Source organism: Macaca thibetana, chromosome 3 (genome assembly GCF_024542745.1).
Source record: "Macaca thibetana thibetana isolate TM-01 chromosome 3, ASM2454274v1, whole genome shotgun sequence".
NCBI lineage: Eukaryota > Metazoa > Chordata > Mammalia > Primates > Cercopithecidae > Macaca > Macaca thibetana.
The window spans coordinates 154,311,612-154,329,453 of NC_065580.1; the positions used below are offsets into that span (position 1 = coordinate 154,311,612).

Genomic DNA, 17,842 nt, shown 5'->3' on the forward strand with positions numbered 1-17,842 from the left:
GTGAGGGGAGGCGCCTGGGTGTTCTGTTTACGAAATAATCTGTAACGTAAGGGAAATCTCAGATCGCTCGAACGAGGCTAAACTTTTTATATCAAAAGGAAGAAGAGCTTTGAAAGTCAGTGAAGAGAAATGAAGAAATTTATATTCAATTCAGAGGAATTATACATTTGAGAAGAAGCAGGAAATTCCATTTAAGTCAAGTCCACCACAATGTAACACGGCTTTAAGGTGGCCAGTTCTAGCGGATGAGTCTTTTAACTGAAGAAGCAGAAAACAGCTTGGAGGGCACAGTGGCTCACGCTTGTAATCCCAGCACTTTGGGGGCCGAGGCGTGTCGATCGCCTGGGGTCAGGAGTTCGAGACCAGCCTGGCCAACATGGCGAAACCCCATCTCTACTAAAAATACAAAAATTAGCCGGACATGGTGGCGGGCGCCTATAATCCCAGCTACTTGGGAGGCTGAGACAGAAGTGTCCTGTCTTTCGGGGGCGGAGGCTGCAGTGAGCCAAGATTGCGTCACTTTAGCCTGGGCCAAAGAGCGAAACTCTGTCTCAAACAACCACCACAACAACAAAACGAAACAGCTCACAGCAGCTCATGTACAGCAGAAGCAGCTGTGTGTGTATGTGATCACAGGTATGAATGTATCTGCACGTGCCTGGGTGCTTACACGTGTGCATGTGTGCATGTATATGTGACATCCTGACATGCCTGTGTGATTTCACGTGTGTATCTGTGAGTGCACGGACACCTCTGTGTGTGTTTACACGTGCATGTGCATATGTAGATGGCAGCATCTGCCTCTGGCCCAGGCCCTGTGCACTGGGTGTCGGACCACGCTCCTGGCCGCCCTCCCCATCTGGCTAGCTTCTGGCAGCCGTGCAGGGCTGGGACTGACCTTCTGAGAAGCTGGGCACACACTTCCCCAGTGGCCTGCCACATGAGACGTTCAGCTCCCGGCCCTCTCCTCAAAAGGATTTTCCCTCTCTGTCCTCCAAGCCTCCTGAAATGTCTGGGCTTTCGCATCTTTGGGTTAAGGCTCTGCTGCCCTTGCGGTGTCTCTGGAACTCAGACTCCCTGGGGCTCAGCACAGCTGCAGCATCCCGGCCACCTCCCGCTAAAGCACACCCGCTGGAGAGTGGGGAGCCATCAGCCAGAAGTGTCCGGGGAGGATGAGCCCGAAGCCAGGTGGAGTTCAGGAGGAGGACAGCCTGTCTGGACACAGCTGCCTCCTGGAGTGGGGGTATGAGCTGCATGAGGCGGGAGGAGGGCAGCCAGGAGGACTGAGGAGAGGTCCCCTCCCTTACCCTCCACAACTCCTAGACTGCTCCTCCTTCCCTACTCCTTAGAAAGGGGAGCTCCCCCAATCCCATTTCTGCAGTCCTAGGTCTCTGGTGCTAGAAATAAGTACAACTGGTAACAACCGGTTTTACCCGCAGAAGCACCAGTAATTCTGGTCTGTGCCGTGAGCCTGAGCTCGGTGGGTCAAGAGTGGTGTCCTCTGCCAGGCCATCTATGTGCATTCACTGAGGGCCTTATGGGAAGATACCTTCCCTCTGAGAAGTGAGCATTTTGGAGAATTCCGCAGCTAGAACAGGCTAGAGGGGAAGGTCCTATGGGCCATGTCCTTCAGAGGTCTTCAACTCACCTGCCACTTGGAGGTAAAACAGGAACACTTTTCTTTTGGCTTGATGGTTATTTTCCAGGGTCAGTTATCCAAAGACACACAGGGTTACTATTCATCTTGTTGTGGGAGACATAATTCTCTGTAAGAGTTTTGAGAGTTACGGCATGGCCTCTTCGACTTGCCTGTTTGCACTTTCGGGGAAGAGCATGGAAGGAGCTGGCACTGGCTTCCGGGTGGGGTGTAGGAGATGGGGGAGGCTGAGGAAAAGCCCAGGCGCTGGAGAGAGGAGGAGAGGTGGGAGGCACCTGCTGTCCGCGGGCATCTGCACGCTCCCCCTGTAGTGATTGCGTGACTTTTTGCATCTGTAAAGGTGGGTGGTGACTCCGCAGCAAGCCTTTTTTGCATGTTTGGCTCAAACCCCTACCCATGTTTGGAGAATTCCCTGTGACACGGGGCTTGGTGGAGAGCTGAGCCAGCCTCCCAGTGCAGAATTATGGAAAGGCAAACACTCGCTGTGGTGGGTTGAATTGTGTCCGCCAGAAAGATCTGTTCACAACCTACTCCCTGGAACTTGTGAATGGGACCTTATTGAGAACAAGGTCGTTGGCAGATATAATCCATTAGGGATCTGGAGATGAGCCCATCCTGGATTTAGGTTGGGCCCTAAATTCAAAGAGAGGCATCTTTATAAGACCTAGCAGAGAGAGACTGGTGACCTGGAGCCATCCTGGGAGAACGTCACCACGTGAAGACACAGGCGGAGGTTAGAGTGATGCAGCATTCCAAGCTCAGTAACGGCAAGGATTGCTGGGAGCCGCAAGAGTCTAAGAGAGAGGCACAGAACCAGGGCCCCTCAGAGCCTCCAGAAGGAGCCAGCCCTGCTCATGCCTTGATTTCTGACTTCTGGCCTGCAGAGCTGCGGGAGAGTCAGTTTTTGTTGCTTAAGCCTCCCAGTCTGTGGTGCTTTGTGTGGCAGCCTCAGGGCACTCACAGCCTCCCTTTATGGGGCCTGCCTTGCAGCTAGACCGTGGGTGCATGGTCTGGCTGTGTCTAGATTTTGAACCTGTAGCCAGCGACATGGAGAAGTGCCTGATATCTGCATAAGTGGTTGTGGAGCCTCCGGGGGGCCTAGGTCCAGAGCGAGGAGTACAGGGGAGCTGGTGCTGCATCCGGGGCTCTGAGACGGCAGCAGAGGCATCCGCACAGCATCAGCTCTGCACGGGATTTGGGGAATTGCTGCTGCTGCACAACCTCCAAGCCCTGTTCCCAAGCCCTCCTGGGGATCCAGGGAGCTTCCCAAAATCCTTCAGGGAAAAACTGCTTTTCTGTTGAAAGCAGCCACGATCAGTTTCTGTTGCTTGCAGCTTCAGCTTTCTAACCTGAGTTACCAAGGAATCCTCATGGAGTGCCTGGTGCTCTTCAGCCAGGTGTGCAGGGAGGTGACCCGTCCCAGAAGGGCAGGTAGCAGGCAGTGAGAGTAGCCTGGCCAGGACCCTGGGTGCCAGTCTCAGCTTTATTTATTTTTCTAATTTGCTGAGTGAACTTGAGGTTACCTAACCTCTCTGTGGCTTCCTCATTGACAACGGGGAAAATGAAACCGTCTTGAAGATCCAGTGACCACATACATTTTTAGAAATGTCCACACACTTTGAAAAGTATAAATCTGACTATGTAAATCATGTTTCAGGAGAATCACTTGAACCCAGGAAGTGGAAGTTGCATATTGAGCCAAGATTGCGCCACTGCCCTCCAACATGGGCAACAGAGCAAGACTCTGTCTCAAAAAAAAAAAAGAAAGAAAAGCGACGATGACATTCAGTCAATCAGCCAGATATTTTTTTTTGGTGATGCTGTAACCCTTAATGGCCTCCTGTCTGGATTCTGTTTATTTAGTTCCTAAGTTGGTAAACGTGGTGCATGTTAATCATTAACCTTTGCCTTGTCATTGACAAAGAGTTCACTTGTCAAGCTGTGAGTTGAACATAGAATTGTGAGGCCTGTGGAATTTAAGCATTGACCTTGGTATTACGGATGAGGACAAAAAGGATGGGTGACTTGAAGTTGTTTTCTTCCCAGAATTTGAGCTTTTTGATCATTGAATCAGGACTTGAATTGATACTCCTCGGCTCACTAGTCATTTTTCTGCTTTCCTTTGGTGGTGACTGGAGGCTGTAGTAGGCTGTTCTTCTGTTGCTATAAAGAGATACCCGAGGCTGGGCAATTTATAAGGAAAAGAGCTTTGATTGGCTCCCAGTTCTGTTGGCTTTACAGGAAGTCTGGTGCTGGCATCTGCTTGGCTCTTGGGGAGGCCTCGAGAAGCCTCCAATCATGGTGGAAGGCGACAGGGAAGTGGGAGGGTAGAGAGCTGCCACGTGCTTTTAAACAACCAGATCTTGCGAGAGCTCACAATCTCAAGGAGAGCATCAAGCCGTTCAGGAGGCATCTGCCCTGCTGACCCAAACATCTCCCACCAACCCCACCTCCAACATTGCCAATGACATTTCAGCGTGAGACGTGGAGGGGACGCACATCCAGACTGTATCAGAAACCAAGAGGTAACAACTTAATAGACAGATTCCAAAAAATGGTGACCCACAGGGTGCAGATCAGTGTGCAGAGAATGTCTTCATTTACACACAAAAAGACACAGACAAGACACTGGGCAGAGGTTCTCAGAGGGGCTAAGTGTGGGGGGCTTCGTGTGTTCATTTTTACTCTTTGGGGCTGAAAGAATGCTTTATACCATGAGATGTGCTTCTTTTAAAATAGAAATAAAATGCTTAGTTAGTCACTGTGCGAGCCTTTGTTAACATCAAAGGTAATTTTCAAGTATTTCAGAAAGAAAAGACATTCGTATTTACCTTCAGCACTGAACTCCTCCCTGTTCCAAGTGGTTAATTTGAATAGAGGTTAAAGGACAGAGAAGCAAAAAGGAAACAGAAACGTCACTCACATTCCACGCGTTTCTCTAGCACAGCCAAGTGATTCGCAACTTCAGCTTTCAGTTCATTGATTTTGAATGCTCTAGGAACGAAAAAGAAAAGAGGGAGGAAATATGACCCTTAAAATTCTCAGAGTTAAAACACGTTAAGCAAACATCTACTGAGTTCCCGCTATGGGCATGGGCAAGGCCTCTAGGTAGGCTGGCGAGGGGCTGGGTGCCAACATGCCAGGACTTGCTTTTCAGAAATCATCATGTCCCATGGGGAGGAAAGAATCACCAAATTATCATGAGGTGTATTTTCCGAGCTAGTGGGCATATTTACTTCCTCAGGCCTGAGCAGAGGACCCAGATTCTCTGGGGAGAACTCGTGGCCCTCTCTCTGCTTATGTGGTTAAGAGGGTCCAGTCCCCGCACCCTCCCCCGATGGGCACAGACACCTTCGGAGGACCTGTTGTGCTCTCTGGAGGCTCCAACCTAGTCAGTTAAAGAATTTGAAGGGGCCGGGCGCGGTGGCTCAAGCCTGTAATCCCAGCACTTTGGGAGGCCGAGATGGGCGGATCACAAGGTCAGGAGATCGAGACCATCCTGGCTAACCCAGTGAAACCCCGTCTCTACGGAAAAAAAATACAAAAAACTAGCCGGGCGAGGTGGCGGGCGCCTATAGTCCCAGCTACTCGGGAGGCTGAGGCAGGAGAATGGCATGTACCTGGGAGGCGGAGCTTGCAGTGAGCTGAGATCTGGCCACTGCACTCCAGTTTGGGCGACAGAGCGAGACTCCATCTCAAAAAAAAAAAAAAAAAAAAAAAAAAAAAAAAGAATTTGAAGGGTTGTTTTTTTTTTTTTTTTCTGAGACAGAGTTTCACTCTGTTGCCCAGGCTGGAGTGCAGTGGTGTGATTTCGGCTCACCGCAACCTCCACCTCCCGGGTTCAAGTGATTCTCCTGCCTCAGCCTCCCGGGTAGCTGGCATTACAGGCATATGCCATCAAGCCTGGCTAATTTTGTATTTTTCATAGAGACGGCGGCTTCTCCATGTTGGTCAGGCTGGTCTCAAACTCCAGACCTCAGGCGATCCGCCCGCCTCCGCCTCCCAAAGTGCTGGGATTACAGACGTGAGCCACTGCGCCCAGCCAATTCGAAGGTTTTTAAAAAATCCTAGCCGTCTGCCCTTTTCACCATTTTGATTAACCTGGGCAGTAAGATACCGCAGAGAAAACCACAGAGAAGTCAGTCTGAGAAATGGAAAATAGGGTATCCAGGTCAGGATTGCTGGGATGACTCCGATGAAAAGGAAGTCCCCTAACTAAGCGAGGAAGCTTATATCCCAGTGGAGCCAATTCTTATAGATTGTTCTCTGATCCCAGAAGAGCCGATGGAGAACATTCTCGACCACACGAGCTCACATTCTAATGCGCCCACTCAACACGGTCTTTGGTCTAAGGCGAGTGTTTCCTGGGCCCCATCCAAGCTGGCTTAGTTACAGAAGCCACAGAAGACTTCCGCCGTGCGGGCAGCTCCTCCAGGCAGGTGAGACAGCCGCGCTTGCCGGCCAAGGCCAGCCTCAGAGCCCGGGGCCTGCCCTCGCTCTTAGAGAAAGATGCGCGCATCTCTGGCTGGTTGTAAGTTTAGAAGACTCTGTACCTTGAGAACTGCTCTGCGACCTGCGCCAGCACGCTCTGGATTAATTCTTCTCTCTCTACAAACCAAAGAAGAAAGACAGATGGAACATGGACAAGAGGAAAAGACGCATAGGCCATTGCGGCCCGAATCCCACGTGCTGGGGGGCGGAGGCCGCGACCGAGGAGCTGCCCGTTACCTGGAGGGACGTGCTGGCCTTCCTGGCAGCAGTCCTGGGGCTCTCTGGGCCTGGGCTCTACCTGTCCACTTTCAAATGCTCCTTCCCTCTGGGGCTGCTCCAGGCCCACAACCCGTCTGTCCCTCAGTGGTCTCTCAGCAGACTGGCCAGGGCTTGTGGTTCTCTTGTCCTCAGCACCAGCTATAAAAAGCAGGCAGGCCTGGGTTTCTCAATATGGGAAGTTTCCTCTTAGTGCCCAGGTCTATTTTATGGGGGCAATTACTGGGACAAAGTGAGTTCAAGGCACGTCTCAATTCAGAACACGGTGTTCTCACGGCGGGTCTGCAGAGGGGAGGCAGGCCCCGGTCCAACGAGTTGCTCCCTTTGTCGCCTGGCCTGTAAAACTGGGCTGGGTGGCCGGCTTTACAAGGTCCAGGTCCCAGGCTAAATGGAACCTGCCTGTCTTCCTGTTTTCCTGACCAGGCCCAATGCCAGATACCTCATAGGAAGGTGTAAATGCTCACAGCGCTGTCCTTGTCATCAAGGCGACATTCTAAGGAAGGGAGCGGTCTCTACCTGGCTCCAGCCATCCTCCGGCTCATGCCCCAGGACACCGAGAGCCCACACCAGGCTTAGTCATAAGTTCACAACATCTTCTATGTTGATTTGATGTCTAACCTTCCACTATAAACAAAACAAATAAAACCAAAGCTGCGCCGGGCGCGGTGGCTCAGGCCTGTTATCCCAGCACTTTGGGAGGCCAAGGCAGGCAGATCACCTGAGGTCAGGACTTCGAGACCAGCCTGACCAACATGGAGAAACCCCGTCTCTACTAAAAAAATACAAAATTAGCCAGGCATGGTGGCACATGCCTGTAATCCCAGGTACTTGGGAGGCTGAGGCAGGAGAATCACTTGAACCTGGGAGGCAGAGGTTGCGGTGAGCCGAGATTGTGCCATTGCACTCCAGCCTGGTGAACGAGAGTGAAACTCCGTCTCAAAAGAAAATGAAAAAAACAAAACCAAAGCTGCCCAAACAAACAAAAAATTCAAGAATCCAACTTGGCAATGGGGCTCAGAAGCTAAAAATGTTCACAAGCACTAACCCAGGGTTCCATTTCTAGGAAATCATCATGCATGTACACAAAAGATGTTCATCACACTGTTATTTAACACAGAGAAAACTGTAACAACCTGCACGCCCACCCGATGGAGATTCGTTAAATAAATGATGAGAAAACTCTATCTTTAGACATACATCTGGAATGATATTTTGCTATTAGAAATAATATTTTGAAAAATGTTCATGTCTGTTGTTAAAGTACAAAAAAAAAAAAAAAAAAAGGTTTTGAAGCACTAATAGGGATCCTGCTTTTGAAAACATATTGGGAGGGTATACTCCAAAATAATAATAGTAGTCATCTTTGGTTATAAGTTTTATATACATTTTATTTAAAAAGTTTGCTTCCCTCTATCTTATGCATTTTCCCTTTTTTTCTTATGCATTTTCTATAATTAACATATATTAATTTCATTTAAAAAATTAAAAGAAACTAATCAGTTTAACTTTGCAACACCTCATTACTTCACCTGTCAAATGAGAGGGTAGACCAGATGATCCTAGATTCCCTCTGGCTTTAGCATTCTATGACTTGATAAGAAGAAGAAAAATGATGTTTTATTATATCTCTTGAAGCTACAAACGTAAAAATGTCAGCCAGAAAATTTTCGTACAGCCATAGGTTGAACTGGTGCAAGCTCGAGGCCCTCACCTGAAGAAAGTCCCACATCTGCTAGTGGGGGAAGGTGGCTCCTATCAACAAGAATCATCATAGGTTTTACAGGCCACTTGGTGAACTCAGCAGGGGTTTAGATCACTTAGGAATTCTTTGGAAAAGGTAGTGTATCACATAACCTTTGAGAATGAATGATCTCAGAGTCTTGAGATAAATTTAGAAGTCCATCAAATGATGAATATTTATAAACCACTTCACCCAACAGCAGCAGAGCGCTACATTCATTTCAGGCGCCTACAGAGCATGTACCAAGATAGACCATATCCTGGGCTATAAAGGAAATCTCACCCAATCTAAAGGAACTGAAGCCACACAGAGTATGTTCTCTGACCACAAGAGGATCAAAGTAGAAATCAATAACAGAAAGATAGTAGAAAAATCTCCAAACACGTGTAAACTTAACAACATACTTCTAAATAACTTAAGGGTCAAAGAGGAAGTCTCAAGGGAAAATTAAAAAGACATCGAACTCAATAAAAATGAAAATACAACACAAAATTTAGCTGTGGGACACAACTAAAGCAATGCTGAGAGGGAAATTTATAGCATTATGGGCTTCCATTAGAAGAGAGGAAAAATCTCAACTCAATAAGCCAAGATCCCACCATGAGAACCCAGGAAAAGAAGAGCAAAGTAAACCCACAATGATAGCAAAGAAAGGAAGGAGGGAAATCACAAAGATAGGGGAATAGAAATCCCGGTAACAGAAAACAGAAAAACAATGCAGCAAATCAACAAAACAGAGCTAGGTATTTGAAAATAATAAATTGTCAAACTTCTAGCAAGACTGACAAAGAAACAATGAGAGGGAAGACACAGATTGTCAATATCAGGAATGAAAGAGGGAACATCACTACAGACCCTGCAGACATCAAAGGATAATAAGGGAACACTACAAATGCCTCTACACACATTACTCTGACATCCTTCAATAAAATGGACCAACTCCTAGAGAAGCATGAAGTACTACAACTCATTCAATATCAAAGAGGTAATTTAAACAACTTATAGCAAAAGTCAATTTGTAATTTAAAAACTCCCCAAGACGAAATGTCCAGGCCAAGATGGTTCTAAACATTTATAGAGAATTCTGCCAAATGTTTAAAAAGTCAACATGATTCTAACAATATCTTCAAGAAAACAGAAGAGGAGGGAACACTACCATTGTTTTTTTTTTTTTTTTTTTGAGATGGAGTCTCACTCTGTCGCCTAAGCTGGAGTGCAGTGGTGTGATCCTGGCTCACTGCAGCCTCCGCCTCCTGAGCTCAAACAATTCTCCTGCCTCAGCCTCCTGAGTAGCTGGGATTATAGGTGCAGGCCACCAAGCCTGGCTAATTTTTTGCATTTTTAGTAGAGCCAGGGTTTTACTATGTTAGCCAGGCTGGTCTTGAACTCCTGGCCTCAAGTGACTTGCCTGTCTCAGCCTCCCAAAGTGCTGGGATTACAGGCGTGAGCCACTGCACCTGGGCCCCATTCATTTTACGAAGTTAGTATTACCCTGATACCAAATGCAGACAAGGAACAACAACAAAAAATTACATGCCAACATCCCTCATGAATCTAGATACAAAAATCACTAATGAAATAGCAAGTAGAATTCAGTAATATGTAAAAATAATGCACATCAAGATTGAGTGGGGTTTATTCCAGGGATATAAGGTTGGTTCAACAGTTGGAAAGCAATCAATGTAATGTCCAATCAACAGGCTAAAGAATAAAAATCATATGATCATGTCAACTAATTCATAAAAAAATCTGACAAAATTCAACCCATGTTCATGAGAAAATGCATACAATTAGGAATGGAGAAGAACTTCTTCAAATTGATTAAAAGCATCAACCATAACCTTACAGCCAACATCATACAGTTGTTCCTTGGTGTCCCTGAGGGATTGGTTCCAGGACCCCCCACAAGGATGCCAAAATCCAAGGATGCTCAAATTCCTTATATAAAATGGTGTAGTATTTGCATATAACCTATGCACATCCTCCTGTACATGCTACATCATCTCTAGATTACTTAGAATACCTAATACAATGTAAATGTTATGTAAAGAGTTGCTGTACTGTATTGTTTACCTATTTGTATTGTTTTTAAAATATTTCTGATTGGTGATTGGTTAGATATATGGATATGGAACACACAGATACAGAGGAGCCGATTGTACTTAATGGTGAAAGACTGACTGGTTGGTGTCTAAGACTGTCACAAGGCAAGGTCGTCTGCTCTCACTACTGCTAATTAACACAGTGCGGGGAGTCCTAGCCAGTGCAATAGGCAAGAGAAGGAAATAAAAGGCAAACAGATTAGAAAGGAAGAAAGAAAACTGTCCCTGTTTGCCAATGACATGTTGTCTACAGAGAAAACCCCAAGGAATCTACAAACAACAACAAAAAACACAACCCTCCTAGAACTAAAAAGAGAGTTTAGCAAGTTTGCAGGGTGGAAAACATACAACATTCAATTGTATTTACTACAATTGTATATTCTAGCAATGACCATGTAGGCACTGAAATTATAAATAAAATACCAGCCACGCATAGTGGTGCATGCCTGTAATCCCAGCACTTTGGGAGGTCGAGGTGGGAGGATTGCTTGAGCCCAGGAGTCTGAGACCAGCCTGGGGAACAAAGAGAGATCTCCAACTCTACAAAAACACAAAAACAAAAAACAAAACAAACAAACCAACAACAACAACAACAACAAAATAGCCAGGCATGGTGGCATGTGCCTGTGGTTCCAGCTACTCAGGAGGCTGAGGTGGGAGGATTGCTTGAGCTCGGGAGGTTGAGGCTGCAGTGAGCTATGATAACACCACTGCACTCTAGCCTCAAGGACAAAGACCCTGTCTCAAAAACAAACAACCAAACAAACACCAGTACCATTTACAGTCACTCAAAAATGCCCCAGGTGTAAAACTGACAATATGCAGAAGTTGTATGTTGAAAACTACAAAACATTCATGAAAGAAATAAAAGAAGATATAAACAAATGGCAAGACTGACCATGTTAATGGGTTGGAAGACTCAATACAGTAAATTCTCCCCACATTGGTAAACAGGTTTTACAAAATTCCCATTGAAAGGCTAGCGAGACCTTTTTTTTTTTTTGTAGAAATAGAGATTATTCTAACATTTAGATAGAAAGGCAAAGGACTCACAAGAATAAAAACAATTTTGAAAAACAACAGATAAAACGAGAGGAGTCAGCCTATCTTATTTTGAGACTTAGGATATAATTTCAGTAATCAAGACTGTGAGGTATTGGCAGAAAGACAGACAGGTAGAGCGATGGGAAGAAACAGAGGGCCTATGACCATGTCCATACAAATACGCCCAACTGATTTTTGACCCAGATGTAAAGCAATTCAACAGAGAAAAGAGAGCTTTCAATAAATCGTGTTGGAAAAATTAGCTATCCGCAGGCCAACAAAAAAAGAAAAAGAGCCTTGACCTAGAATTCAGTTTATATAAAAATCAATGCAAAATGGACCACAGATGTAAAGTATAAAAGTACAAAACGTTTAGAGAGAAAATAGGAGAAATCTTCAGGGTCTTCAGTAAGGTGGGGAGTTCTTAGACTTGACAGCAAAAACACAAACCAGAAAAAGAAAAATTGATAGCCTGGACTTCATCAAAATTAAAATTTTTGCTCAGAGAGATATCCTGGTAAGAGGATGACAAGACAAGCTACGGTCTGGGAGAAAATATTTGCAAGACACGTATCTGACAAAGACTTTGCATATAGCATATATAAAGAATGGTCAAAACTCAATGGTAGAAAACAAAACCAGCCAATTTTTTTGAAAGCAGGCAAGAGATGAGCAGACGGGGACTGGAGAAAGGCACAAATGGAAAGAAGCCCACGAAAAGATGCTGAGCACCACTCGGCCGTTAGGAAATGCCAGTTACAACCACAGTGAGACACCACTGCACACCTATCAAAACGGCTAGGATACAAAATAGGGCCAACCCCCAACGCTAGAAAGGATGTGGAAACACGGCTCACTCACTCGTGGCTGGTGGGAATGAAAAATGGTACAGTCATTCTGAAAACAGTCTGGTAGGTTCTTCAAAAAACAGAAAAAAAAAAAAAAAAACAACTAAAGATGCAAGCACCAGGGCAGAGAGATGATGTACACAGAGAACTGATGTTCACACAAAGGCCTGTCCACATGTTCACGGCGGATGTATTTGTAGTAGCCGCAAACGGAAACAATGCAGGTGCCTTTCAAGGGAGAATGGATGGACAAACCGTGGTCTATCCATACCGCAGAGTATGACTCAGAAAGAAGGGAATGAACTACGAATACAGGCGACAACCCGGATGGATGCCAGGGGGTTGTGCTGGGTGGAAGGCGCCAATCCCAAAGTCACCTGCTGCATGATTGCATGTGTAGAACATTACGGAAATGACAACATCATACAAATAGAGACCAGAGGCCAGGCGCGGTGGCTCATGCCTGTGATCCCAGCACTATGGGAGGCTGAGGCAGGGGGATCACCTGAGGTCAGGAGTTGGAGACCAGCCTGACCAACATGGAGAAACCCCATCTCTACTAAAAATACAAAATTAGCCAGGCATGGTGGTGCGTGCCTGTAATCACACCTACTCGGGAGACTCGGGCAGAGGTTGCAGAGTGAGCCGAGATTGTGCCATTGTACTGCAGCCTGGGCAACAAAAGCGAAACTCTGTCTCAAAAAAAAAAAAAAAAAAAAAGAGAGACCTCTTGGTTGCCAGGGGACAGGGATCCAGTGGGGAATGGAAGGGAAGCGGTGTGGCTATTAAAGACCAGCAGGCAGGATCCTCGTGGGGACGCCAGGTTCTGGATCTGGACTGTGTCACGGTCAATGCCAGGCTGTGACATTGTGCTAGAGTTTTGCAAGATGTCACCACTGGGAGAAACTGGGCAATAAATGGGCTCTGTCTGTATGCATCCTTACAACGGCATGTGAATCTATCCTTGCTTCAAAATAAGAAACGTATAGACATAATAGAATAAAAGTTAAGGAAGAGTTTTCCTTTGGACTTTGGAGATGGAACCCTTTGAGCATGACAGGATTTGTGTGACTACATCTAATTTCCAGCACAAGCAGCCGTCATGTTTCACGCCACTCTGTCCACACCTTCTCTCTGCCCAGTTCAGTGCTGGGGCAGATGCTGGTATCCTGGTCTGTCACAGTCACACCTCGGCCAGTGTGCCACCCAGGCCAGCATGTCAGCTATTCTCAGGAAGGGTACAGACACGAACCTGCGCTCCCAGCGAGAACACTCTGGGGGCACTGCCCAGGTGGTGGTACTTACACCAGTGGAATACATGGGACTCAGCACAGTGGGCTCACGGAACCGCCTCTTTAGATAATGCAAAATCTGCATTCTTTTGCTGGGGGAAAGAAGCAAAACCGCCAGTGTGCACAAAGGCCAACCACACCCACGCATCCACAAACAGAGCCCTGATCAGGAAGTGGGTGCCTCCCCTCCTGACCCTAGAATCATTGGAATTCCTGCTGTGGCCACAGTTTCCTCCCAGGGGAGCTCAGAACTTAAAACAACTGTGATTTCATGCGTGTCGAGTGCTCAGGACAGCGCCAGCCCAGCCCTGGCCACATAAGCCTGCCTGCCTCTGCGATTGCTGTTGGCATTGTTAGTATTTCCGCATCACAGAGGCTCGCTGAAGGCCCCAGGTTCCCTCTGACCTCCCTTTCCTGCTTCCACCACCTTCCCTGGGGTATCATCATCCTTGGGGTGACAGGGTGCGCTCCGGGCACCACCTCCAGGCTATGAAGGGGTGAATCCCACCCACACCACCTGAATGTGGCCCTTACCCCCTCTAGCACCTCCAGAATCCTCAGAGAGCCTGAAATGGCTGGATTTTGGGGGCAACGAACAGTTTTCATTGCAAATGTTCATCCTTCCCAACCTTCATGGCAAAATCACCTCGTGTCAGCCAAATTTGATATTATGTATGACACCTCCCTCATTTTCCTAAATGCTGCAGGATGTATGATGAATTTTAAAAATTAAAGCATATTCAAGTCATTTCACGTTGATAATGTCTTAATAGTTTTAAGAAAACCCAGCAATGGCCTGGGATGCTGGTAATTCACAGGTGGACATGACAGGCGTCTTTAGGGTCCCTCTGGACCTGGAAGTTTTTAAGCAAATGGGGAGACTGCAAATAAGCCCCCGAGGGAGGGGGAGTCAGCATTAACTCTCGCTGATCCATGTGATGGAAACTGAGGGAGAGCAAGCTGATATTCACAGGCAACTCACACGTCCTCCAAAGGAAACTGTCCCCGAGAACAACCAATAGAATATCTAAAAGTGCCCCAGAGTCTGCCTGCTAGAGAGGATTTCAAGGGTGCTGCTCCAAGCTGATGAGGATTTACTTCTAGATACCAACGACTTTAATAAAGGCAGAATATTTGACTACACCAAGGATCAATTAGTCGTAATGACAGTTTTAGGTAGGTTCCTCTTCAGCCTCAACTCCTGGCTGCTTCTTGCCTGCACACACCTGGACTCATTGAAATGAGCTCACCTGGGTGCTGCATCCTGCTGACCTCCTCACTTGATAAGCACAGGCAGGGAATGCTGGGCGGGGCTGGCAGAATTGTTTGCGTGTGATAGGAGACTTTAGGTTTGTTCCAGGGCAATCCTGGAGCCCGGCAGAGTCCGGGTCCTGTTTTTAGACGCTGCCGGATCAGGAGCCTGCAGAGTCCGGGTCCTGTTTTTAGATGCTGCCGGATCAGGTTAGCTTTGGGCCATTGGTTTGCAACAGAGGGGCCCAGGCCCTGCCCACAGAACCAAGGGTACTGGAATGCAGCAAACCTCTAGAGGGACCCAGGAGGGGCCTATGGGCTACCAGCCTCATTCCCGGGCAGGATGCAGCCATGCGGGTGGCAGGACGGACACCCTGCCCCATGGTGTTCACACGGCTGCCCCTGTGTTCACGAATGTCCAGGGCAGGGGCGGCCCCCGCCCCACGCGATGCCCAGAAGCCATCGCCTGACTTCACCTTGGTCTGAGTGGACAGTTCAAGCCTCTGCCTCGCCCACTTCTTCCAGGAATTGTTTAATTGTTTCAGGCAAATCCTGAGTCTACCCGGCGCAGAATGACATGAAATTTGATTTCACTGATCGCTAGCACAGCCTGACCTATAATTCTGAATCTAAAAATTAGTGTAACACAATAAGCTAATTTGATTGACCAGCCAGCTGATTTGCCAATCTCTTTTTTATCTTGTGCGGAAGAGAATACTAACAGCAACAGCGGTTCTTCCGTCCTCCATGCACCTGAGCTGACGGGAATGCGTACTTTTCTCCCCTAGGCAAATGAATGCACACATGGCCCCAGCCATAGAACACGCTGGCCCCCAGATCCATGCATTGAGGGAGGTGACCTAGGAACCTCAGCATGGGCAGTAGCATCCCAAGCGTCTGACCTGCAAGAATAGAGTGAATGATACATCACAAGGGCATGTGCGTGTGGCCTGGGAGCTCGTGCGTGATCCATTCCATTGCCCTCAATCGTAGCCACTGCATGACATCACTGGGCTTAGATTTGCATGCTATTAATATGATGCAATGAGCCATGTTTCACCTTGTTAGTCCTGACCTGGAGCAACAGGGCGAGGTGCTGAGCACCCTCCAGTGAATATATATATACTTAGCAGACACTTCCCATGCATTAGAAAAAATACCTCTGCTGGCCGGGTGCGGTGGCTCACGCCTGTAATCCCAGCGCTTCGGGAGGCTGAGGTGGGTGATCATGAGGTCAGGAGTTCAAGACCATCCTGGCCAACATGGTGAAACCCCGTCTCTACTAAAAATACAAAAATTAGCTGGGCATGGTGGTGTGTGCCTGTAATCCCAGATACTTAGGAGGCTGAGGCAGGAAAATCGCTTGAACCAGGGAGTTGGAGGTTGTAGTGAGCCGAGATTGTGCCACTGCACTCCAGCCTGGTGACAGAGCAAGATTCCGTCTCAAAAAAAAAAAAAAAAAAAAAAAAAAGAAAAGAAAAGAAAAATACCTCTGCTATCCTTTCAGAAAAGGGTAAAGGGGTATCTTATTTTTTATTTTTGCATTGGGGAAAATAATTCACATTACTTGGCCCCAGAGAGATAAGCACTCTAGACGTCCTGAAGATTATGGTGCGGGTGGGGGCAGGGTGCCTTTATTTCTGCTCTTGTCCAACCTCTGATCCCTGAGAGCCAAGGCTCTTTGGAGGAAGGGCTGGCAGGCTTCCCTGTCAGTGAGGGGTGAGATGTCACTGTCCCTCTTCCTGGGAAGCAAACTCATCTCCTGTTCCACTTTTGCTCTCTCCTGACCCCTGCAACCGCCCTTGAACCACCCAACTGGTTGAGGATGTTGTCACTCAGGGTACGGTCACTGGCAATTCACTGTTTATGGACATCATAAAACAGACATTCAGATCAAGGACGACATTTCCTTTATAGCCCAGGAACACAATAAAGTTATATGATTAACAGTGACCTTAAAGGCACAAGAGCCTTTCCTGTGGCCTGTCCTGCCTGCCAAGGGATTGCATAAGTCTATCAGCAGCCAGAGGACTATCCCAGATCACTGGCGTTCCAGCCACTCAGATATGACGAAGAAAGCAAAATCGACCGAAGACCCTGGTGGCCAAACGTGAAGTTTTGGAGAGTGTCTGCCTTGTCGTTTCAGGTTCACCTCAGGGGCAGGCATTGAATCGAGTTTTTTCCCTTTCGTTTTCGGAGAGGGGAATTTCATGTTTTGCATCGTTTACATTGACTGGGTGCAATTTCTCCCTCTGCCCTCCTCTGTTCCTGAGGATTAGTTTGCAGGCAGAAAAATGCCTGTGAAGCTGGCAGCATCTGGGGCAGCTAGCATGCATTTCCCTTTCTGGAAGGAGCTGTTACTATGCTCTGGTGCTGTTCTAGGTGGTCCATGCATGTTAGCTCAATCCTTTTTTTTTTTTGAGAGGGAGTTTCACTCTTGTTACCCGGGCAGGAGCGCAATGGCGCAATCTCAGCTCACTGCCACCTCCGCCTCCCAGGTTCAAGCAATTCTCCTGCCTCAGTCTCCCGAGTAGCTAGGATAACAGGCACGCGCCACCACGCCGAGCTAATTTTGTATTTTTAGACATAGGGTTTCTCCATGTTGGCCAGGCTGGTCTTGAACACCCGACTTCGGGTTATCTGCCCGCCTCAGCCTCCCAAAGTGCTGGGATTACAGGCGTGAGCCACTGCGCCCGGCCAGCTCAATCCTTCTTATAACCTGCAGGGGCTGTGTGACACCAAGAGAGGCCAAGTCATGACATCGTCAAGCCCGACCTGCCCTACTCCACCATGCTCCTATTTACGGCTGCAAAGAGGGGACAGGGCTGGCTGCACTTATTTTCCCTTCAGAAAACCCCAGAGATACCTATTTTTTTTTTTTTTTTTTCTGTGTGGCTTCTTGCTCATAGTGGGGTGAACTCCCTCCCTCCCTTCCTCCCTCCCTCCCTTCCTCCCTTCCTTCCTTCCTTTTGATGGAGTTTTGCTCTTGTTGCCCAGGCTGGAGTGCAATGGCCTGATCTCGGCTCACCGCAACCTCCGCCTCCTGGGTTCAAGTGATTCTCCTGCCTCAGCCTCCCAAGTAGCTGGGATTATAGGCATGCACCACCACGCCCGGCTAATATGTATTTTTAGTAGAGACA

At 47.6% G+C, this 17,842-nt stretch overlaps 2 protein-coding genes across 4 annotated transcripts in view; both read right to left on the minus strand.

The window, feature by feature from the left end:
• NDUFV3 (NADH:ubiquinone oxidoreductase subunit V3) overlaps window positions 1–17,842 on the minus strand; it is a 379,957-nt gene that overhangs the window by 147,933 nt on the left and 214,182 nt on the right. The gene's annotated exons all lie outside the window — the stretch shown is intronic.
• Window positions 1–17,842, minus strand: part of PDE9A (phosphodiesterase 9A) — a 117,317-nt gene that overhangs the window by 35,434 nt on the left and 64,041 nt on the right. Inside the window, exons 5-7 of one of the 2 annotated variants that reach the window (XM_050784436.1) lie at window positions 6,386–6,565; window positions 6,211–6,265; window positions 4,581–4,651 (exon numbers count right to left, since the gene is read on the minus strand). In XM_050784436.1, coding sequence (XP_050640393.1) covers window positions 4,581–4,651; window positions 6,211–6,265; window positions 6,386–6,565 — 306 coding nt within the window. The remainder of the gene's footprint in view (window positions 1–4,580; window positions 4,652–6,210; window positions 6,266–6,385; window positions 6,566–17,842) is intronic. The other variant, XM_050784437.1, reaches the window with a different exon arrangement.